Source organism: Girardinichthys multiradiatus, chromosome 14 (genome assembly GCF_021462225.1).
Source record: "Girardinichthys multiradiatus isolate DD_20200921_A chromosome 14, DD_fGirMul_XY1, whole genome shotgun sequence".
NCBI lineage: Eukaryota > Metazoa > Chordata > Actinopteri > Cyprinodontiformes > Goodeidae > Girardinichthys > Girardinichthys multiradiatus.
The window spans coordinates 38,492,067-38,515,965 of record NC_061807.1 but is presented as its reverse complement, the minus strand read 5'-3'; the positions used below and the strand labels follow the sequence as shown (position 1 = coordinate 38,515,965).

Sequence of the window (23,899 nt, the reverse complement as noted above, 5' to 3'; positions counted from 1 at the left end):
TATTTAAAAGAGGGTGTGCTGCTCTTTTCCAGAAGCTGTGTATGATGCACCTCAGTTAAAATGTCAGAACATACACAAAGATCTAGCAATGTTTAAATGTGAGGTCGGAGTTTCAAAGCAACCAAACGTTTGTCATACTGTTCCTTTTAATGAGACGCCAAAGAAAGATCTGTAAGATACTATGACTACTGTATATGCAGCAAAGAGTAAAGCATCATTGCCCCTCCCCCTCTTGTTGCTATGCACCACCATTGTTTCACTTTCCCTTTCGCTACAAGAAGGACAATTTTAAGAGATTGAAAATTTTTTGCGGTTTCAAAAAACATGGATAGATGCACTTTGGAAAGTAAATGAGCGACACCTGTCATTCTCACTTAAAGTAATGCTATTTTAAAACAACAATGTAAGAGCCTCATGTCTGTAAAGCAGCTAAAGAGGTAAGCTAGCTGATCAGATTGTTAAATTATCCTCTGTGATGCATAAAGACAAAGAGGAAAGGTTTACAGCTTCCTGCGCAAACGTTGCAGTGTTGGTATTAAGCATTGGAACTAGATTTGGAGCCTTGAATGTGACCCTTTATACTGACCTGCTGAACATCATGCCTGTTTGGTGGTTGACATAATCTGGGGAACACGTACAGTTTATGGGGGATATTACAAATTATTTTTTAGTTGGTAAATATTACATTTGAATTTGGCTGCTGCCAGTAAACACCTGCTAGGTTTTCTGAGACTGTATTTTGCATCATCTGGGCTGCTTTCAAGCTGAACTTGCTTGTATGGCGAGAATGTAGGCAGACACTTTGAATGTCCTTCCCTTTTTTTTTTTACTTTACTTATAATCTGCTACAGTCTTCTTCTTGAAGACCTCAGGCAGCGCTCTCCATCTTGCCATGGTGTTAACTCTCAATTCAGCAGTCTTCAGTTTCTTTTATTTTCTTTAGTTCTACTTGTTTTTTTTTCTGTATTGCTAAAAGTGATATTAAATATCCGTGTTTCCAGGTATGTTTGAAAAATATATAGGGTTTTGTATGGTGTCTTAATTATTTCACATTACTGTAAATTAATCAGAGGGTTATCATAATCATACTACCCCTCATCACTTTACATTAAGAGTCAGGCATGATAAACATGGATAGGAAGAACTTAGTTTTTTATATGTATTGATAAAAATAGCAGTAATCTTGTTATTTCCATTTTAAAATGAAAGCACAAAACCGGTTTTTGCAACTGTAATAATTTCATATTTTTACCACTAAATTGAATTCAATTAAAAATGGCAGTGAACTAGAACACTGCTTTTAATGTTTCATTTAATATCTGAAACTAGGTCACATCCTGCTGACAATGCACTTCCTTAGCTTAAAACTGCAGCTTCAGAAAATTACTTTGTATATACAGTAGCTTATAAAGGTATCTGTCCCTTTGAATTTTTTCATGTTTTGTCACATTACAACCACAGACTGAAGTCTACATCAATGTATTTTATGTGATAGGGCAACCCGAAACAATGAATAATTGTGATGTGAAACAAAGGAAAATCTTAAGTGCTTTGCACTTTTGTTTCCAAAACAAATCTATGAAAAGTGTGGAATGCCCATAGTAAATCTAAGGGAGGTGCACAGCTCAGGTGGGATAATCTGTTGAAAGAAAAGCTATTATGTGTACTCCAGAAATCTGGATCAAATTCGGAAAGTAATGAACTGATGTAGAGCTTTCAAATGTCATGACCCCACACCCAACTAAATGACAACATCCACCTTTATCCTCCTCTTTGTGTGTTTGGCAATACATCATTCCCTGTGGAGCTACTGCATATACATTAGTTAGACGGTTCTCATTTACTCAGCATTCTGCAAAATGTCCAGTTACAGTATGAAATGATTATGGGAGTCATTATAATTAGTTAAATGTTATTTCAGAGCATTAAAAGGAGGACTGTATAAACGAAGTCATACAGGATCAAATGCAGTGTATTTGGGAACAACAATTTCGAACACCAAACAAAACAGAATTCCTTTTTTTTCTTAAAATATAAAACTTAATTGGCCATTTATATTGACTGAAGTAGCAGTTCTAGCGGTCTGGTCTTTTCCTTCCATTCACCCCTACATGTCTTACCAATCATAAAGTGTCTTTGTAGGGAATGTTTTAACTCTCCATGCTCTACGCTGGTGAAAATTCACACATGTAACTTTAGAGTTCTGATCAAATCTGCTGATTTTTCCACTCACAGAAGGGCTCATGACATGAGAGAAACATTGTATGTAGCTTATAGTGTTTCAGAAAAAAATTGAGAACAAACTTGGAGTTTTCGAATCTTCCTTATTTGCATTTTCCCTCAAGCTAAAACTTTATTTACTCAGGTACCGGGTTGACATGTTTTAATTTCCTATAAAAATTTAAGATGAGATGATAAATTATTATATTAGGGGTAGAGGCGACATCACACTGGGTGTGAGAAACCAGTTTCTGCATAACAGGGTTTTTCTATTTTGGAACAAAGACAAAATGATTACAAAGTTGACTTTTTAAACTTTCTTTTGATATGCACTATTTCCATAGTTACCATTACTAGTTGTATATAACACTCTGTATTCCCTATTCATTTACCTCATGGATTTCTAAAGGATGCCAACATTTCCAAATCTATCATGTTCCATAACAGACCGAGGTTTAAAACACTGCTACTTTGCTATAATATATTCAGCCTGGCTGGTATTAGCTTAGGCAGCTTAGGATCAGTTTGCTTCTTCTGCAATTCAGTAAAAAGTCCCCAAGGTTAGTATAAATTGACATCTTGTGGCATAAGGTTCATTTTCATACCTGGAAAAAGTCAGCCCAAAAAAAAGGTTACCACTGCGAAGGTCTGGCTCCTTGTTGTAGTATCATGAATGAACAATTGATATACCTCTGTGGAAAATACAGCTTTGTTTCTAAAAGTCTTTTACACATTATTCACCAAACCTTAGCTATAATTAACTTGTTGGTAGTGTGTCAAGATACGCATCGTAGTCACAAAGTATAGATCTCATCTCAAGAAAATGTTTTAATGTGAGGTTTTTTTTGTGTGTTTTTAGGTCTGTATCCGGTGTGGATTTGGATCCTGACCTGGTGCACATGGAAATGCAAGATTCAAGTGGAGGTACTGCCATGTTTCTTCTGTTTATTAATTAATTGACAGTTATTAATTGATTGATCAGTACCAAGGAAACCAAGGCACCCTACAATCACAAAACATTCAGGTCATGTCTACACTGACAAACTCTTTCAGATGCTCTCGTCTGTGCAGAATCTGTGCACTTGGGTGAGAAAAAGATAACTTTTAAAAAATTTTTGACAATTATTTAGGGATACATCTCAGAGACTAAATATTGAGAAACAGTGACATTTTTCAAATGTGGTCCTAAATCTGATACGTATCTGATCTTTTCAAATGTGACCTGTGTCTCTACGGCTAGGTCGCATTGATCTGACCTGTACATTATTGATACTCGACAAACGTCATTATTCTGTGTCCTGCTACACGGAAGCAGGAAAAAAAACAACAACCATGGCGGACGTGGCTCACTTTCTTTGCGTTCTTAAAAATATTGTGCTGTTAATGTGCTGGCTCCGGTTGGAAAACAACTTAAAAATTGCAAGATACAGTCCAACATTTCCATCCATATTTACTTAGGAGGGGGTGGGAATGGGGTTTGGGTAAATATCACCGATTGTGCAAACAACATAACATTTTATTGCAAGATGTTAAGGCATCAAGGATCAGGTTTGGAAACAAATAAATAAATAGAAAAAGTAACTTATTTTACTCATTACATTTACCCATTTAACCCAACACACTTGCATTAGACAAAAAAAGGGACGTTTTTGATCCATTTCTTCACACTTTGACCCAACAAAGACTTGTGTTCCAACATACAGGTGGTAAGATAAGAAGCAGTGTGAAAGCCATTTAAGGAAACCACCTTCCTAAATAAACTACCTTAACTGTGTACGTTTTTATCTCTTTGGGCATTCTCAGTTCCCAAAACAAGTGGAAATTATTTTAGTGTTAATTTATGTGATGGATTATTGCATGCTCCACCCATCAAGTCAACTGTTGTAATGGAGCAAATAGAAAGGATAAATGGTGATGAATGTCTCACCTTGTGGGTGAGCTGCTAGTAGTTATGTATAAGGGGGGATTGAGTTTGATTTTGTAATTCTAGGGCCTGTCCCCTTAAAATGACCAGACTACAACAGCTAATCATATCAGATGATTGATAGACAGGTTGGTATTGGGAACATTTTGAGAGTTTATAAATGTCCACCAGTGTATATCCAGTATTTAAATGAAGCCCAACCTATAGTCTCACCTCTGTAAATAAGCCTGAAACAGGCAGATTCAGAGTGAATGACAATGAAAGGCATGAAAAGTCTGTTTTTAAATTAATACCGCATACTGTTTCTTCATAAAACTCACTTGTAGAAAAACACAAACACCTCCAGAAGGCTGAACCTCTTGAGGAGAGTGCTGTGAAATCTGTCAGGCTGAACAGGGACTGTGTTTGCCGAGTGTGAGGAGAAGAGGACGTGTGCGGGCTGGCTGCCCAGGCATGGGAGCTCTTCCTGGTACTAGGTGCAGCCTCTCACTTTTCATTCCCTTCCTTCAGTGCCCAGATAGATGCAGAGTCAAAGGGGGCTCGAGCGATCAGGCATGCAAAACCATTCTGTTCAGTCCACCACTCATCACATGTGGCACAGCCAAGGTTAAATGGTGAGCGACAACAAAGGACACAGAGTTAAGGGATTATCTGCAAGATGAGGAACTGTGGCCTTTTTCATACCCCGGACCGTTCACTGGCAGGAGGGACAGGACTCGAGAGAAACAGAGAGGATCAATTGATGGATGTGCCATGTTTGCAGCTGGGGCTTACAGGGAGAATAACTATGCGTGTGTGTGTCATTAGGGAGATTGATGTGCAGGAAAGCATGACTGTACTATATTCACTTGTAGATACATACAGTCATGGAGGCCTAGATACATCAACAGAGACAGAGATACCCTTACAAACACATACATCTCCCTAAAGTGTAGATGCTCAAACAGACACAAACACTCAGTTTATTAGGAAAAAACATCTAAAAATGTTTACCTCTTCTTTCCTCTTACAGTTTGCCCTGGGATAATACTTGCTTTGGAGAACTACAGATATGTGTGTGCTCCATACTGAATATGAGTGCGTTTGCAGTTGTGAAAGGACAGCAAAAAGGCATGAAGAAGTGCACGAGCCAGTAACTGGAATTGAACACTTAGCCCACTGTAATAGTTTTTTAATGAGTTCCTCGCCATATGCTGCCTTGATTAAATGTCTGGGCTTTTCAATAAATTAACCACTCAATTTGTCAGAGCGGACACCTCTCAAGCAAAAGACAATGCAGAGGGAGGGAAAGGTACAGTGCCAATAAAGAGGGATGACTCAGTGATGCAATGTGCACTTTCTGCACCCTGGAGCTAAAGTCATCACTCTGATTGTCCTTTTTTCTGCTTTTATTAATCTGAGAAACAATGCTGTCACACAATATAAGATGTCACTGTAAAGGATACATTCCCCTTAATGGAAGAGGTAGGAGAACCAAACAGAACCATTCAGAGAAAAGACTACTCTTTATTTGTCTCTTGGATTACAATGCATGCCACTGTAATACCTACACTTCACCTGAAGGTGGACATGATGTTGACATCAAATACAATCGTCACAAGAAGAAGATCCTAATCAAGGCTAAAGCAATACTAGTGTAAAGGTCCTTCCAAATCAAATGCAGCTTATCTTTTGTTTGACATTGTTAACCTTGTCATTTATTTAGCTTATTTTGATTCATCTTTTTTTATTTACACAATAATATAATAAATAACAATAAATAGCTAATTTTAGTACTAATAATGCTGACCTCTAAGACAAAGAATATTATCTGCAAATAAAAAAAACTGAACAACCAAGATGAAACACATTGAACTCAAAATGCCATTAAACTGATCGGGATTTACCTCTTTTCCATGTATTGAGTCATTATCTAATGTAAAACAGCACTGATGCTTACCAATGTAGCAACAGAGAAGTTACTTACTCACTCACCTGGACCCAAAACTCTTGGAATGGAACCCTGTTGTACACCTTTTTTACATGTATTTCAATAAAATTGACAGTCAGGGGATGCCTATTCTTCTGTTTCTATGACTAAGGGTTTCCTCACAAGCAACCATGACGACACGTGTTTTGGTCGTACAGTCCACCCTGACGGCTAGAGGTCGGGGTTCAAGCCACTGTCAATCTCCCACTGTCGGGCTAATCTGAGCCAGAAAGTGCAGTAGTGAGTGTGGTATAGTTGTCGACTTTGAATTAAAGGAATTACTTCACTTTACTAGACTTTAGATAAATTCTTTACTAGAAAATACAAACAGAACAGGGAATGTATGGGACATATTTTATGCTTAGCAACCATTATGGGCCTGGCCAAAGTCAACCCCACTACTTCCACAATGTTGGAGTCATTTATGAAAACTCACATCTGGCTTATGAATAACCAGAGGCAGCTTAAAGAAGGGATCATCATCCCTAAGCAAATTCCATTTGGCTAACAAATTATGACATTATTAAAAATTTGACTAAGTTGATTTTTAAACCTGAGATTTTAAACATGAGACCAAACACGCTGACAACTTCAAATGATAAAACATTAAAAAAAATGAATTCAACCTGAATATTACTGAACGTGTCAAAAACTGCCTCCTATTACAGATGCTGGAAATCTTAGCATGTAGACAGATGCATCATGAGATCAAAATGAGCACTGCCCAATCAAAAATGTTGGATTGTTCATGTGAAATCCAAACCTCACACGTGTGTGGGTGCATGCAGAATTGAGAACGGGAATGTATGCTGGGGTTTTTTGTGTGTTGCTAGCTCGTCCCCGCTTCAAGAAGAATAATGTCTTTATATTGCTGATGCAGCTGCTGGTAGAAATCTAACCGTGGGTGAGCTGTGCAACAGGTGCTAACCTCGCTGTGTCTGTCTGGGAGGATTATCTCCCCCGGCCATTTGGATGCTGGATGCTGCATATTTGCATGGAGAAGCTGTCAGATGTTACAGTGTTGGGAAAAAAAGATATCCCAGTTCTTTTTGTTTTCTAACCCGCTTTCTTTTCTTTTATAATGTTTGCAGTTTCTGCTTTTTGTTTGTTAGATTTATAGTAAAACCTGTTTTACTGCTTATGTTGTTTTGGTGACATGGTTTAAAAAAACAACAATGATTTTTTTCATCTTGTGTTTGCTATTTTAACATTACCTAAATGACTACTTTTGGTCAGTCCAGTGTTTCTTTTATACTTTAAAGAATCCAGAATATACTACACAGTGTCAAAATACAGGGAATAACTGATACAAATAATAAATATTCGGAGGAGACATGAAAAGCACTAATGGTGATACCTAACCAAATCTATTTCACTAGGTTATGTAAATCCAAAGGTTATCTATCTTCTTTATTTTGTCAAGGCAGTAACCATTGTTTCCTTCCTGTTCCTCTGTGTGTTTGCAGGTTACCTCTATGTTACCTGTCTCATCCAGAACTGTTCAGACAAGATGGTGACCGCTCAGTTTCTGGGTAAAATTGATCACAATTCGCTGCTGGTGCAAGATGATTACGTATTTGTGAAGGTAATCATCACTACTAAAGCATGGTAAATAACAGGATACTGCAAATTGGAGTGGTGGCCTAGTGGTTAGAACAGGAGGTTTGTGCTCTGAAGGGCACACAAGGGGCTGGGTTTGTATCCCACAGACTGCCACTCTGGGTCCCTGAGCAAGACCCTTAACCCCATAATGCTCCCTGGGTGCTGCATAATGGCAGCCCGTTAAATGCAGAGGACAAATTTCATTGTAATGTAATAAAGATGATTTAATTAATTAAATACTTTAACACGGCTCAGTTGGGTGAGATATTATTCTTTAATAAGAGTCGTGACTTGAAAAGTGACTGGATCACAGCTTAAAAAGTGCTTGTTGCTCATTCACTGTCGAAACATTCTTCTTTGCATTCACTTTATAGTGTTTTTTTTTTTATTGAAGCAAAGATCATTGTGCTTCAACCACACATATTATGAATCAGGTTTTTTTAGCTCTGCCTTCAGCTGCATTCAGCTTAGAATTTTAAAATAACTTGCTATTTGATTTATAAATAGATGATACCAAAATATCCAGCAAATGGCCATGACTTTCAACGATTACATATTTTTATCTGCTTTTATTGTAACTGATTTTAATCTTCTATTATATGACTCTAGTCTGTAATGCAGGCCAGTAGTGCTATAAGGCCATGCCGTAAGGCCATAGTGATTTAGCTATACAGTAACTTTACAAAAGACCTTTTATATTGTCATGATCAGAAATATTAATATAGTTGCTAGCAGTTGCCGTTTGAAGGAGGACAGAGTTTAAGACTTGAATAATGTTTGAAAGGTTGTGAAATTGTTTATTTGTTCATTGAAATGTGCCATTTATTAACCATTTGTGCAGTTGTTGTAGATTATGCGTTTAGCAGTTGTCGGTATCGAGTTTGTGAAAGTTGCTTTGATATTGGTGGTGTTCCTCTAACCTTGAGTAATATCCCAACAGGGTTCATAGGCATGACATAAAAAATATGGGGAACACATTCTGTGATGAGAGATGTGTAATGCGAGCTAAATGATAAAAAACAGCTGAATCCCTACTGGAGCTTTTACTAAAGACAGTCTTTATGCGACATAGAGGCTGTTTTGGTTATTTTTCTTTCTAATTGCAGTTTTTCCCAGCTTCAGTTTTTATGTCATGTGTAGAATTTAGCAAAATGATTTCGCAAGTTGTCCAGATAATTAAATGAACATTAAAAGTAAAAAACAGGTTTAATTTCAATAATTCCACATATTGCAACATGTAGTATACCACAGCTTTTAAATGAAAATGCACACGGGTGTTTTACAAGTGCTTTAATTTCACATTTTTCTAGTCTTGTTTTCCATTTCTGGACTGAGAGAGAAATGAAACTGCAGAGCTACGCTGATAATAGCTGCTCCCAATCAGTTCAGCAGCACTCGTGTTTAATCTTCAAATGTGTAGATGTGAACACAGCCATCTTTGTATTAACGTTGTTAAATAACATCTTTAAAAAAGCATCTCCAGCACCTCCATCTGCATTGTTATTCATTATTTGTGTTGAACCAGACTAGGTGTGGATTTATTTGTAACTGTAAGATAAGCCTTTAACGTTCTGACATTTTTGTGGATAAACTCTGCCTGCCCAGATAAGACATACGCAGTAGTTTGCATAAAATGGAAAAGAACTGATATTTTGGGATTGTGTGTGGAATTAATTGTATCTATAATAGACTTGCTATGCAGTACACTATCTTAAACCAAGCAAAGGCCAATAACTGAATTCCATTTGCATGTGATAATAGGAGAATATACATGTGGTGCAGCAGAGCAGAGTCCTTCTAATGAGATAAATTAGTCATATACTGTTGTGGTATGCTGCATTTCGTCTCCATCTCTGTGTATCAGTTTCTATATAGATGAATATGTGTAACTGTGTGTACAGCAGTAGTTTTTGTCATTACTTGTTAAAATAAATGAAATGCTGCGGAACAGCAACAGCCTATACATTTATTTTTCAGCAGGTCACCCAGTTCTCGCCGCATCACTGACTCACCATTAACAGATTGAGTGACAAACATGTGTAGAAAAAAGGGGCCCATTGACACTGGGCAGCTGAGGAAACAAATGATTACATTTACTCTTTAAATTCTCTTGGAGCAAAATAATTATGGTCAGATGCCAGAATTTAGGCAAAATATTTTTTTACGCTTTTATGCTCTTTATTTACTGTGAAACATTCCTCTGTGGCCTTTTGAAAAGGCCTCCAAGTATAAGCCTCTTAGTCAGCATTTAAACCAACAAACTACAACTCCCAGAATTCTTTGCTTTAATCCATTGATTGGTGTACATAGGTGTACTGTATACTGCCATTGATCAGGGGAGGACTGACCTGTTTCTAACCTGCCTGTTCATTTAAAGCTCACATTAAAAGATGAAATCCTCTTTTTGCCTTTAGACAAAATATTTTTTATAAAAGCTGTCACTTCCTTCAGGAAATACACGGCACCACGTTCTTCATTTACTGATGGATTTATTCTTAATGACACTTATTCTTTATCTTTATACAACCGTATAACTGTAATAAATTAAATAAACAAGCAAGATGCATAATAGCACAGAATAGCATACCTGGCGGACTGCATTAAACCAAGAGAGAATCAGTCCAAAAAATGTTCACCTTGAAAACCAGTCTAATCTTGTTCTAAAGCAGAGTCCAATTAGCTCCTCGTTTGGCCTCCAGAAAGTTTGTGTGCAGCAACAAACTATGTCCTAGGGGAACAGGGCATGAAATTGTTCAGTTCTCATGTAGTATTACCAGAAAATCAAAACATAAATTAATATGAACTGTCATTTTAAACCACAAATTCAAATAGCCCAGGAGGCAATGCTATACTCTACTTTTGGAAAGCTTTGTTACAAGGCACGCTTGCTAAGATGGAGATAGGTACAGCAGAAATATCCAGTGCCAAAGCTGAGGATAAAGATCACCTTTCCAGCTGCTCTTCACTTTTAGAAAATCTGTGAATATCTTCTTTCTTCAGCAGATTTTGTTTTTAAAAAGTAATTTTCCTCACTTTTTTTTAATTGCTTTCCAGCATTTAAAAACATTGCTGTTTGTTTGCTCTTTTCAATCAAAGGTCAAGGTTCTTATCACAACTCTGAAAAGAGATGACAAAGACTCAGATATGCTCAAACCGGAGAGAAGAAAAAGAAAAGAAGTGCTCTAAAAACCACTGAATTATCCATTAGATAAGGATTTTAAAACATTTGCTTTTAGCAAAAAAGGATGACAAGTGGTACGCAAAAAATGCAATGAATTTGAACCTATTATGTTAGATTTCCTATATTCAGCTTCAGCGTGATGTCAACCTCAGGCACTGTTGCTTTACTAAAGCTTCCTCTGCTACATTGGTGTAATCAGGTTCAGCAGGATGACGATGTGATTCAGGTTTTTATCCGTTTGTTATATGAATGCCAACGTCTCTTCAGTGTGAGGTTTCTTTGAATTTATGTCAATGCACGATATGTATGGGTCACCAATGGACAAAAGTACTTCCTGCATCTTTGCTTGTTCAACCAATAAGCTTTACATGGCATGATGATGATTATATTCCTTTTGCTGGAGACAGAAAATTATTTTGAAGTAAGCTAAGATTGAACTAGAATGTTTAGTTTTTTTTTTTTTGTTTGTTTGTGCTCAGCCTTCATTATCCCTTTTCTTTTTCAATTTCATAATTTGTTTTTATCTTTAATGTCTTAATAAGTTCCTGTCTCCTCTGCTTCTTCTTCACTATCTAAGGAATCACTCTACAGCATATACTGAGTATGAAGTGATGAATAGTCTTTTAAAGTTTAATATAAAAAAAATGATAAATTAAGAAAAGCCTTTATTATCACATATAATGTTACTGTAACTAGGTATTGTATTTATATAATAAAATATAGCTTTGTTGTGAACTGGTGGTTACATGTAGTCTGTCTCTCTCTGTTTTTTACTTAATAGGTCACCACGGGTAATCGCACCAAGCACTATGTGTCCTATCGACGTAATGAGTTCGTCCAGATGAGGTTTCCCAAGTATGCCCTGCCAAAGGTAAAGAACAGCAAAGCTGCAATAACTTTTAGCTCTTGTGTCATTCCATGAATTCCCTCTGTTACACATGGTGTTCCTCAGGGATGACTGCTTGTTATATTTCCTATTAGGTTTCCTTGTTAACATAATACTTTGGCACAGATACTAATTATACTGGAATCAAACTAAACATCTGCACAAAGTCACACTTCCTCTCCTTTAGCTTTGAACATCTGCTACCAACTATCTTAGGATTATTGGAATACGGAGTCCTGCAGTTTTTATTGGGTAAAGAAGAAAACATAGGCGTGTCTAGTTTTTTATTTTTGGTAACTGAGTTGTTTGGTTTACCCAAATAAAGTGGGTTGAAACTACCACCAGCCATCTGCAGTATTTATTTCACATAATCCACATGCTATAAACTTAATAGTCATTGAGCATCTGAAGCTATCTGCTCTGGTTGTGATTTATTTATCATAACGATTGGCCAGTATTTCATTGGCTTGTCTAAGTTTTTTGTCTAAATGTTCTGGAACAACCTTTAAAGCAGCTTCCGCATGCTTTTTCTTCAGCGGTGGAGTCTTGGTGAGTATGTGTGAAGGCCAATGAGATTTGGTGTAATACCTATTGTTTATTTTTTTTTAAACTGTGCCTTACTAATTCCAGGTTAGTCAGAATCTCTGTTTGTGGTCCTTTGTCTTTTGGACCACTCTTTCGGGTATTGTATTCTCTCATGTCAAATGTCTGTAACCAATGCTGTGTGGTTTGTAACAGTAAAGTTGCAAAGAACTCTGCTGTTACATATAAAGAGATGTTTTTATTTCATAGCTTGGTGATAAAAAACAGCTGATATTAATTTACACTGGTAGAGGGCAGGATTGTTTTTTAAAAGCTATTTCATTCCACTTTATGACACAATTTATGGACTTATTCATATGATTTCTTTGTATGTGTGGATTACTTACGGTCTGGTGTGTATTACATGTCAATAGTGCCATTATTAATACATATATTTAGACAGTCTGCGTATTCCATACTAAATTGTCTTTCTATGTAGGAATTTCTCTATTGTCTGCATAGATCTGGGACAACAGGCACGTAGCCTAGAACTGGATAATTATTTATTAAACTTTGTGCAGGAAGCTGAGAGAGAAATGTCAATACCCTCTACTCCAGGGATTCAAACCTGCATCTTGAAATCTGTCTCACCACTGTCTGAGCATTAACTCATTGGTGTCAAACATTAGTGTACTGCTTGCCCTCAAATAAATCATGGCACCGACCTGACAAATGATACACGGCATAAAATATTCACACTTGTGCATCGATCCATTTGAGTCTTGTGTCACTGACATAGGCAAAGACGATAAATGAGTTTGTCTTTAGTGCAAGGTTGGATAGGAACCTTTGCTGTCAGCCACAGTGGCACAGGGGGCTATTTTAATGCAACACCAGCCAGAGTGCTATTGACCTATGTTGATGACACACAGTGCCTGGGGACATGTCTCATGTATTTTTAAACCTCAGAAGAATAAAAGCGGGCTTTTAGGATCATCACTGAAATTGACAGTTTGTCAGAGAAGACTCCGTGGACTTAGTCATTGGCACACACACACGCACGCACGCATGCACACACCCACACACACACACACACAGGCCTACGAATGTATAGAGTTACTCTTGTTAGACTCCAGGTCCCCACTTAGACTGTTATAATGTCTGTGTGGTTTGGCTGCTGTTTCTGCACCACTCAGTCATCCTTAAAGAAGGTGAAAGGGATTGAATTGCACACACACAATCCTTTTCGCCTTCAAGCACCTACACAGGAAAAAAACATTAAATTTAGGTGCGGTAGGGAGGCGGTGGATAAATCACTTTATGCATGACTATGCGCATATGTATGTGTGTGTGAGTGTGTGTTTAGTTGAAAGATGCCCTAGTTGCTCTCTGCACCTTGTCTCGACTCTCTCCACATGTGTCCTCTTACTTGGGTGAGCAGATAGGTCACAGTTTGCAAAGCTTTTAGGTAGAGCGACATGGGGTAAGGTGTTGGCAATGACACAGGGGCCTGAGGAGGGATATTGAAGGAAGAAGATTAGGAGAAAGTGTATGTACGTCTCTATGGGGGACAGTGTTTTGCTGTTTTTCTGCTGTGAATAATTGAAAAGCTTGGGGAATGAAAAAAATGCAGAGCCTATCAGAGAAAGCTGTTTGGCTATGTCCTTTGAGACCTGACCCAAGTTATGGACATTGCACACACCAACATCCATGCATAGTCACATGCACTGAGTGTGTTGGGCTGTGAAATCACATGTAATAATTGCCCTTTTTCTGCTTGGCTTCCACCCTCTTTTTTTGCTGTCCAACCTAGGACGTAATCTGCTTTTCTGTTTTTCTCCTGCTTTGTTTATCCGAGGGCAGTCAGAATCCCAAGGCATATGGTAAATCTTCAGCGGACCTGGATCAATAGAAAACAGGTTTAACTTATGGTATGTATAGTTGCAGTAAGAAGTATACTGACACAATCAAGTGTATGACGGTCGTCGTAATCTTGGATTTTTAATCACAGGAATCAATAGTTCTTTTTCCAAGGTGGTTGGACAATACAAATTGCACTTGATTTTAAAATATAGGTGCACTAACCTGACCCAATAAGAGAAAGGTAAGTGCCTTCTAAATCTGTTAACTGGTTTTGCCAACCTTGGTACAAACTGCATTTGCGATAACTGGCGCTGAGGAGGAACTTTGTCTCAAAATTCTCCGCAATTTTTTTTGAAGCATGGTTAAAGCCATGACAGTTTAACTCAATTGGATTGAAGTCCGGCCTTTGACTAAACCATTAAACAACCTTACTTTTTTTTGCCTTTAGAGTTCGACTTCCTGATATGCTTTGTCCTACTGCATAACCCAAGCGTGCTTGCGTTTAAGGTAACAAACAGATGTTTGGACATTCTCCTCAGGATTTTCTGCTAGGGAGCAAAATTCAAGGCTCTGCCAATTAAGGCAAGTTGTCTTGAAGCAGCAAAGTAGTCCCACAACATCACAATATCAAAACCATGTTTGACTTTCTGTGTTGTCCTTTTTTTGAAATGCTGTATTAATTTTACGATATATTTAGTAGGACACAACTTCCAGAAAGTTCTGCTTTTATCTCTTCAGTCCACAAAATGTTTTCACAAGAAATATTTTCGGATCCTCAAGATGATTTTTGCTATGTGTAAGACGGGGCAGGTATTTTGGCCTTGGACCTCTACCATGGATGACAGTTTTGCTCAGTCTCTCTATTATTGCTGAATCAAGAACACTGACCTTAACTGAGGCAAATGACGCCTGCCAAGCTTGAGATTAGGTAGTTCCTGTGTTGTTCCTTTAAATGGCAACCTTCAACCTTTCACATAGGAGGGACAGTCTGGTTCTTCATCCAGAACTTGGCAAACAGGTGACACATTTGAAAGACACATAAATAATAATGTAGAATGATTTGAAAATCTGATTTTGGAATCAGCATTTGTTTAGAAATGGCTGAAAAAGACTTTCCCAAAAACTACAGTTCCATCTGCATTGAGTTACTTAGACCTCCTCAAATTTTTTTAATTGGTCAATCCAATAAGTCCAGTAAATCAGTGCTGGTAGAGAAAAATGCCAGTGGCAGTGATTTGTGATCACACATGAGCATAGAAACCCCAGCAGCACTTACTGAAACCTTTAGTAGAAGGTATTTATATATTTTATCATCACATAACTTTGATTCTCTGTGAAAAAACTGTAATCCTAAAATTGTAAACCTACACACCCAGTAATGTTTTTCAAAAGTTTTTTTCCTTATAGTTATTACAGCCTATCAATAAGGTGAGTCACCACAGGTTTAACGCTAGTTTTTGTCTATTTCATGTAGAAAGGGTGGCCGTGGCATGTGCTTATTCTCAGTTAGGTCTAAGTCACTCCTCAAAATAACCCATCAAGTTCAATATGAATCTAGTCCATCACATACATGGCCTGACGATCATTTAAAATATCTCCAGCAACGCAAAATGTAATCTTACTTTAATAATGAGGTTGTAATATCTGTAGTAGATTAAAAGCCACAAGGTTACTTGAGAAAGTACAGTAGTCCAACAAAAAAAGATGCCATAGCAACCACATCATGCATAAACCAACTGGTTAAGCTGCTACAGTATTATTACTCTATAATTAGCACTGACAAAATACTAATAGTGATTTTATTTAAATGATTGATTGTAAGGGCATTCTTGAGAAAGAAAAGAAAATGTCAAGCTCATCCAGGTAGATGCAACTTTATTTGAATGCTTTAAAGGGGCAAATATGAATACTATATAAATCAATGAGCAAATTCATTATAAAAACTGCATAACAATATACATGTCAATAGAGGCTGGATGGTGGCGTAGTTGGTAGCACTGTTGCCTTGCAGCAAGAAGGTCCTGGGTTCCACTTCTGGCCAGGGGTCTTTCTGCATGGAGTTTGCATGTTCTCCCCTTGCAGGCGTGGGTTCTCTCTGCGTAGTCCGGCTTCCTCCCACAGTCCAAAAACATGACTGTTAGGTAATTTGGTCTCTCTAAATTGGCCTTAGGTGTGACTGGGTGGTTTGTCCTGTGTGTCTTTGTGTTGCCCTTCGATGAACCGGCGACCTGTCCAGGGTGTAACCTGCCTCTCACCTGTAGAGCGCTAGAGATAGGCACCAGCTTCCTCGTGACCCAGTATAGAAGAAGAAGGAATAGAAAATGGATGGATATTAATAGATTTTGATATGAATGCAGTGAAAAAGAAAAACTTTTTCAGGTCAGTAATTTTTGAAAATCACGCATAACAGGGGGACCTTGGGGCTGCAAATAAAATCACTTTTCAAAAAGATACTTTTAAATAAAAAGTTAAACAGGATTTCAGTTAGCTACACTATCTCCCAAATCATGAACTCCAGATTAATTGGAATTATTCTTACAATCCTTCTGAGATCAAGCTACACCCTCAACTACTTCTCTCAGGACGTGATGTCTTACCTCCTTGACTCTGTGATAACAACCCCAGACCAACAAACTGCCAAACGTTAAGAGTGCTGCACACCTACAGACTTGTCTAGAATGAGAACATTCTGAAGAGGACCTAAAACCAGTGAAATCTATTTGAACAGTAACATTTGTGAAATGGAATATGTCCACAAGTTGCATCTTTAGCATTAATGATAGGATCTGTGTGGGCATAAAAGGAAAAGTGCTCATGGCTGCTCTGAGGAGCAGTTCATTGAGGGCTGCACGTCAAAACCGATGTATATCTTTGATATCAATTTAATATGCATTTGTCTTTTTTTATTAAAATGAGCAAATCATTCAATCATTCACTCTTGATACTACCTAGTAGTGTGATTATTTCAGGATAGTAAAAATGCAGTTTGATCTGTTCAAAGGAAACTTTGAACAGATCAAGCAATTTTATGTAAGCCTCCTACATAGATAACAGGGAGAGATCAAACAGAATCTACCACCACAAACTGTAATATAGTTCTTCCTGTTTCATGTAAAATGGACCCACTTGCATTATATTGGTCCTGCAGGAGCAGATTTACACTTAAAAACCACTGGGTTAAGAAATAATATGTTTCTTATTTTCCTTATTCCGTCCTGGGTCAAGTATGGACAGATCCAGGCCCATGTTGATTAAAGACTATATAGTTATGTGTGTGACTGAGCATATTAGAGTTTTTTTTTAACCTGCATGGCTTAAAGTCACTAATGTCAAATAGAAAGGCTAAAAGAGGGACTTAAAAAGAATAAGGTCAATTTAGGTTAATTCTGCATTAACAACTGTCACATTAAGCCACTTATTGACAAACAACTGACTTACAAAAAGTTTAAACTTAGTATATAACAATGTATGAAGTACTAACTACTCACCAAATAAAATGCTAAAGTTATTTTAAGTGAACAAACTCACTTTCTTGTCTGAAATAAAGTCATTAACAGTACTGACGTTAACATTATTATGGAGCATCATTTTGCCATCTTACCCCATTCTTATTTCACCCTGTAGAAATCTGTCTAGTCTCATCAGGTTTCTGTTTAAAATGTCAGTCTGGGAAGAAAGATGAAGCCCCTTCAACATTCTGGATCACTGTTACACTGTTACACCACCATCAGAGACGCTTATCACGCCGTCCCACGTGCTGCACTGGGCCAATCCGACCACATCATGGTCCACCTGATTCCTGCATACAGGCAGAAACTAAAGCTCTGCAAACCTGTTGTGAGGACGTCAAGGAAGTGGAGCAGTGAGGCTGTGGAGAATCTCCAGGCGTGTTTAGGCTGTACAGACTGGGATGTGTTCAGGACTACTACCAACAGTCTGGACGAGTACACAGAGGCTGTGACTTCCTACATCAGCTTCTGTGAGGACAGCTGTGTACCATCATGCACCAGGGTGAGTTACAACAACGACAAACCCTGGTTCACAGCTAAACTCAGAAGGTTAAGACTGGATAAGGAAGAGGCCTTCAGGAGTGGGGACAAAGACATATACAGAGAGGCTAAGTACAAGTTTGGCAAGGCAGTGAAAGAGGCCAAACGACTGTACTCTGAGAAGCTCCAAATCCAGTTCTCAGCCAACGACTCTGCGTCTGTCTGGAAAGGGCTCAAGCAAATCACCAACTACAAGCCGAAAGCCCCCCACTCCATCAACGACCGACGCCTCGCCAACGACCTGAACGAGTTCTACTGCCGCTTTGAAAGACAAAGGGACAGTCCTGCAACCATCTCCCACGACGCCCCCCAACAGCTGCAGCCACAATCCACCACCCCCACCTCCCCAACCTCAAGAGGGGCCTTGGCACCTCCAACCCCCACCAGCCCCCTACCCACGCCGAGGACGGCTCTTTCCATCCAGGAGAGGGACGTCAACAAACTCTTCAGGAGACAGAACCCCCGGAAAGCTGCTGGTCCGGATTCTGTCTCACCAGCCAGCCTGAAGCACTGCGCTGATCAGCTGTCTCCAGTCTTCACAGACATTTTTAACACCTCACTGGAGACATGTCATGTGCCAGCCTGCTTCAAGTCCTCCACCATCGTCCCTGTTCCCAAGAAGCCAAGGACCACAGGGCTTAATGACTTCAGACCCGTCGCCCTGACCTCTGTGGTGATGAAGTCCTTTGAGCGCCTTGTGCTCTCACACCTAAAAGACATCACCGACCCCCTCCTGGACCCCCTGCAGTTTGCCTACAGAGCCAACAGGTCTGTAGATGATGCAGTCAACCTAGCCCTTCACTTCATCCTCCGGCACCTGGACTCCACAGGAACCTATGCCAGGATCCTGTTTGTGGATTTCAGCTCTGCCTTCAACACCATCGTCCCAGCTCTGCTCCAGGAGAAGCTCTCCCAGCTGAGTGTGCCCGACTCCACCTGCAGGTGGATCACTGACTTCCTGTCTGACAGGAAGCAGCGCGTGAGGCTGGGGAAGCATGTCTCTGACTCCCTGACCATCAGCACCGGTTCCCCCCAAGGCTGTGTTCTCTCTCCTCTGCTCTTCTCCCTGTACACCAACAGCTGCACCTCCAGTCACCAGTCTGTCAAGCTTCTGAAGTTTGCGGACGACACCACCCTGATCGGACTCATCTCTGATGGTGACGAGTCCGCGTACAGATGGGAAGTGGACCATCTGTTGGACTGGTGCAGCCAGAACAGCCTTGAGCTCAACGCTCTAAAGACAGTGGAGATGGTTGTGAACTTCAGGCAGAACCCAGCCCCACCTGCCCCCATCACCCTCTGTGACTCCACAATTGACACTGTGGAATCTTTCCGCTTCCTGGGAACCATCATCTCCCAGGATCTCAAGTGGGAGCCAAACATCAGCTCCCTCATCAAGAAAGCCCAGCAGAGGATGTTCTTCCTGCGGCAGCTGAAGAAATTCAACCTGCCAAAGACTGTGATGGTGCACTTCTACACAGCCATCATTGAGTCCATCCTCACCTCCTCCATCACCATCTGGTACGCCGCTGCTACAGCCAAGGATAAGGGCAGGCTGCAGCGTGTCATTCGGTCTGCTGAGAAGGTGATTGGCTGCAGTCTACTGTCGCTCCAGGAACTGTACACCTCCAGGACCCTGAAGCGGGCAGGGAAGATTCTGGCTGATCCCTCCCACCCCGGTCACAGACTCTTTGAGACTCTCCCCTCTGGCAGGAGGCTGCGGTCCATCCGGACCAAAACCTCACGCCACAAGAACAGTTTTTTCCCATCTGCCACCAGCCTGGTTAACAAAGCCCGGAAACCACCCTGACACTGTCCCTTTCCCCCACACCCCCCCTTTTTTTGCTGACAGGACACTTGTAACCTGTAACTATGCGTTACATTAACGCTCAGCTTGGACTCTCTTATACTGGACTCATCTTATACTGCTCTATATTTACTCTCACTCACTTAAAACTGTGCACTTATATTTATATTATATTGTAGATATGTTTGTACTGTTTAACTTGTACTGTATTGCACCGACTACGCCAAAACAAATTCCTTGTATGTCCAAAAACGTACTTGGCAATAAAGCTTTTCTGATTCTGATTCTGATTCTGATTCTGATTCTTGTCTCTTCAGTTACCCAACAAGCTGGGTCATAGTTTTAGAGCCATTGCTTGCTTTAAGCTACCCAACACCCGTTTTCTGTACATGATGAGAGAAATTAACATCACTTCTCTAAATGTTTACCTCAGAGATCTGAGTTGTGGTCTAAATAATATACGATGAAATACTGAAAAACATCACTTCTAATCTCCATTAATCTAAACTGAGCCACCAAGCATCCCAGTGGCTGATTGTTTAATGGAATGTGATGTGTTCAAATAAAACCAAGCTTTAGCGCCTTCTTATTGTCTTTGTTATTTCAGTGATATTAACAGAGTGCTGAGTTTGGGTCAAGAAGAGGGGAAAAAATCCCTTGTACAGGGATTTTGATTTTTTTTCATATTTTTCTTTCCATCTACATTGAACCTACTGGATAAATTTGAGTATGTAGCAAGGGTGAAATCTCCTACTTTAATTCAGAATTTCAATTTGAAAGTGAAGGTATTGAGACTCATATTGTCATGTCGGTTAAACACACATTAATGGCCTTTCTTGGAAAACACTTGCTGGTGAAATTCTAAACAAGCTGGAGAAAGGCTGCAATCAATGAAGCCAATAAAGAAAAAATACATTCCATGACCCTCATTTAAGGGTCTTGTCCAATATCCTCTTTTCCTTTGCCGTAGGAATTTCCCTGAGCTGGAAGATAGTGAGTAAAATTAGCTGCTGCATACAAATAGGTTCTATGATGAGAAATGTTTATATTTCCTTAGAATCCAAGGAAAGCAGCTTCTGTGCTACTTTTAAAAATCTCCTGGAACATCAGAAACACTAGACCTGCCTTTACGAAAAGAAAACAACTCCAATATTATCTTCTTAATCATAACTGATGTTGATAAATATCAGGTAGCTTCACCACCAGTGGAGGAACCTGAGGCTTTTTCTTAATTTTTCATGTGATTAAACCATGCTAATGATGTGTTAAAGTATAATTGCAATTTTCAAAAACATTTTTGAGTATCTGTAATTTTTGTGTTATAGGCCAACATCACATCACAGCATGAAGTTGACTGGATGCAGTGCTGTTACGTTCTCTGAGTTTAACAGTGTTCTCTCAACAACTTTTCTTGACTCTTAAACATCGTTAAAAGATGTTGAGGAAATGGTTGTCTTGTTTATTCTTGACACATTCAGGCCCCTCCTGAGATCTGTATGTGCTATGAATGAAAAAGGGCTCCAAGCTGAGGGGAAGTGCACACACCTCCAAATTGTGCAAACAACATAATAGCTGGTCACTAAGAGTCTGAGGGATGTTTTCAGTGTTTCAGTTCAAATGTAAGATGTAATTTGATTGTGTACTTTCCTTTGAGAAAACATGTTGCACACTCTGTTTATCCTTTATTGGAATGCTTAAATGAAATCCAAGCTTTAATGGCCCAGATTACTTTAAGCTTCAGTGATAAAAAGACTGAGGTCATATTACTTAGTGAAGTGGCTCTTGTGACTCCCTCCAAGTGAACTTTGGTTCTCTGAGTCCATATTTGGAATCGACTGCCACCAATGTGGGGATGAAATTAGATGGCAACCTTAGATTTGACTGTGTAAATAAGGCAAGTTTTTTTTCCAGCTGTGACAACTTGCCAAAATCAAGACCATGTTGTCCAGGCAGGATTTTGAAAATATCATTCACACCTTTATTACCTCACACCTTGATTATTGTAACATGTTGTGTTTCATGGTAAGACAGGCTACCCTCTTCTGCCTTTCAGCTTGTCCAAGATGCAGATGCTCATCTTCTAATTCGATCACACAGGCAGGAGCATGTCACTTATGTGCTGGCTGCTTATCACTGGTTCCCTGTGTGCTACAGAATTTACTGTATGAAAAAAGTTTCATTTGTTCTACTGTTGTTTAGAATGGACAAGAAAGAAGCAGGGAAACCCCTATGTGCCAAGACCTTAGGGCCATGCTTGTCCTCATATTGAAAATAGATTTTCCAATTTCTCTGCAGTTTAGCAACATCTTAATGGTCTTGGAGATTCTGGAAAATGTAGGGCACTCCCAACTGTATCTAGTGTGAAGGAAATCCTAAAAACAAATCAAATGATACGGATTCCTGTAGAATAGTATAGAAACATGCTTGTCAGATTTTTAACTACACAGTCTTTGCATTTATAAGTGTATACAATCCAATACTGATTCCACTTATTCCTGCATGTCTTATATGTGTCGATACAGTTGCTGTCTTTTCAATTTATTTACTGCATGGAGCATTGAGTTAATACTTTTCTAGTCAAATATGAACACTGCTAGCTGCTGTGTTTGATGCATAATTCTGTCTGGAAACTGCTGGCTCAGATGCTTACAGGTGGGACCTCCCTAGCTGTGGGAAGTGTTGTATTTTAGATCTTTGGTGTGTTTGCACATGGAATAGAAAATTTGAGCATAATTTCCTTACAAAATCTTAAAATATTAAATTGTAAGGATTTTGTCAGATAATTTTGTCAGTATTTGTGAAAAAGTCAAAATGTTTGGCTGTAGTCATTAACCTAAAATAACTCCCCTTTAGCTGATGTGTAATTTATTAAAAGCTTTACCTGTCAGATAAATGAAAATGTATTTCCTTCTCATTTGTACTGTACTCTATTTATACATGTTTGCTTTGGATGTAATAGTTTTTGAGCTTTAATTTCAAGCAGCTATAGTAAGAAATAACAAGTATCAAATAAAGTACCGAATATATTTTTGATATACTGTATGATGGCTCTAAAGAGGTCAATCATATAAGGTATCCCTGATATTGATGGTATACACCAAAAGTCAGAAAATTGTTTATTATGTGTTTGTTGAATTTTTCCATATGGTAGCCATTAAGGCAAAAAGTTCTCTGTTCAGAACCTTTTAATATTAGTGTTTCTTTGGATGTTGCTGTGATAGTGGCCATCAACAGCCACCATGGTAAATATTTGGCAATGATGCTAGTGTTCATAGAAGAGGTAAAAACCTCTTTATCTATATGAAGTATTTAAAAGGTGTAAGAAGGCTTTCTTGATTAATTATATTTCCACATTTGCCAACAGCACCACTCCCACCACACCTGAAGAACATGGCTTCTTGGTATGGTAATGCAAAGTTCTAACAGGACACATAACTTGTTTAAATTAGTTCACCAACTGTGAACACTATATAACCTCAACATACTTATTCAGGATCTGAGAGGTTTATACACCCTTGCTAGGTTTGGTTGTGATGGAAAAAGAAAATCATCACAAGTCATTTTCGAAGTTTTTCCACCTTTAAAGTGATATATATCCTGCACATTTTACCATCAATATAAACACGTCCTTTAGAAAGAAAAAATAAACATATTAATTTAGCATGCAAAAAATAAGCTTTTGTTAGCTGCTTGGTATTATTTTGAACTTTTCTCAATTGTCATATTTACCACCATTACTTGAGATTACTTAAGATGTATTTATGTTTAATTAAAAAAATAAAACAAGATTAACACCTTTTATGTTGAGTTTATAAATCAATCAGTAGATTACAGAGAGCCTGGAATATACCAAATGTGGCCGAAATCTCCCTGATA

At 38.7% G+C, this 23,899-nt stretch overlaps 1 protein-coding gene across 7 annotated transcripts in view; it reads left to right on the top strand.

Annotated features, from left to right (window-relative positions):
- The window catches only part of sorcs2 (sortilin-related VPS10 domain containing receptor 2), a 397,907-nt gene that overhangs the window by 333,796 nt on the left and 40,212 nt on the right, over positions 1 to 23,899 (top strand). For all 7 annotated transcript variants that reach the window (XM_047385727.1, XM_047385725.1, XM_047385726.1 and 4 more), the window contains exons 6-8: positions 3,080 to 3,144; positions 7,580 to 7,698; positions 11,678 to 11,767. In XM_047385727.1, the coding sequence (XP_047241683.1) occupies positions 3,080 to 3,144; positions 7,580 to 7,698; positions 11,678 to 11,767 (274 nt within the window). The remainder of the gene's footprint in view (positions 1 to 3,079; positions 3,145 to 7,579; positions 7,699 to 11,677; positions 11,768 to 23,899) is intronic.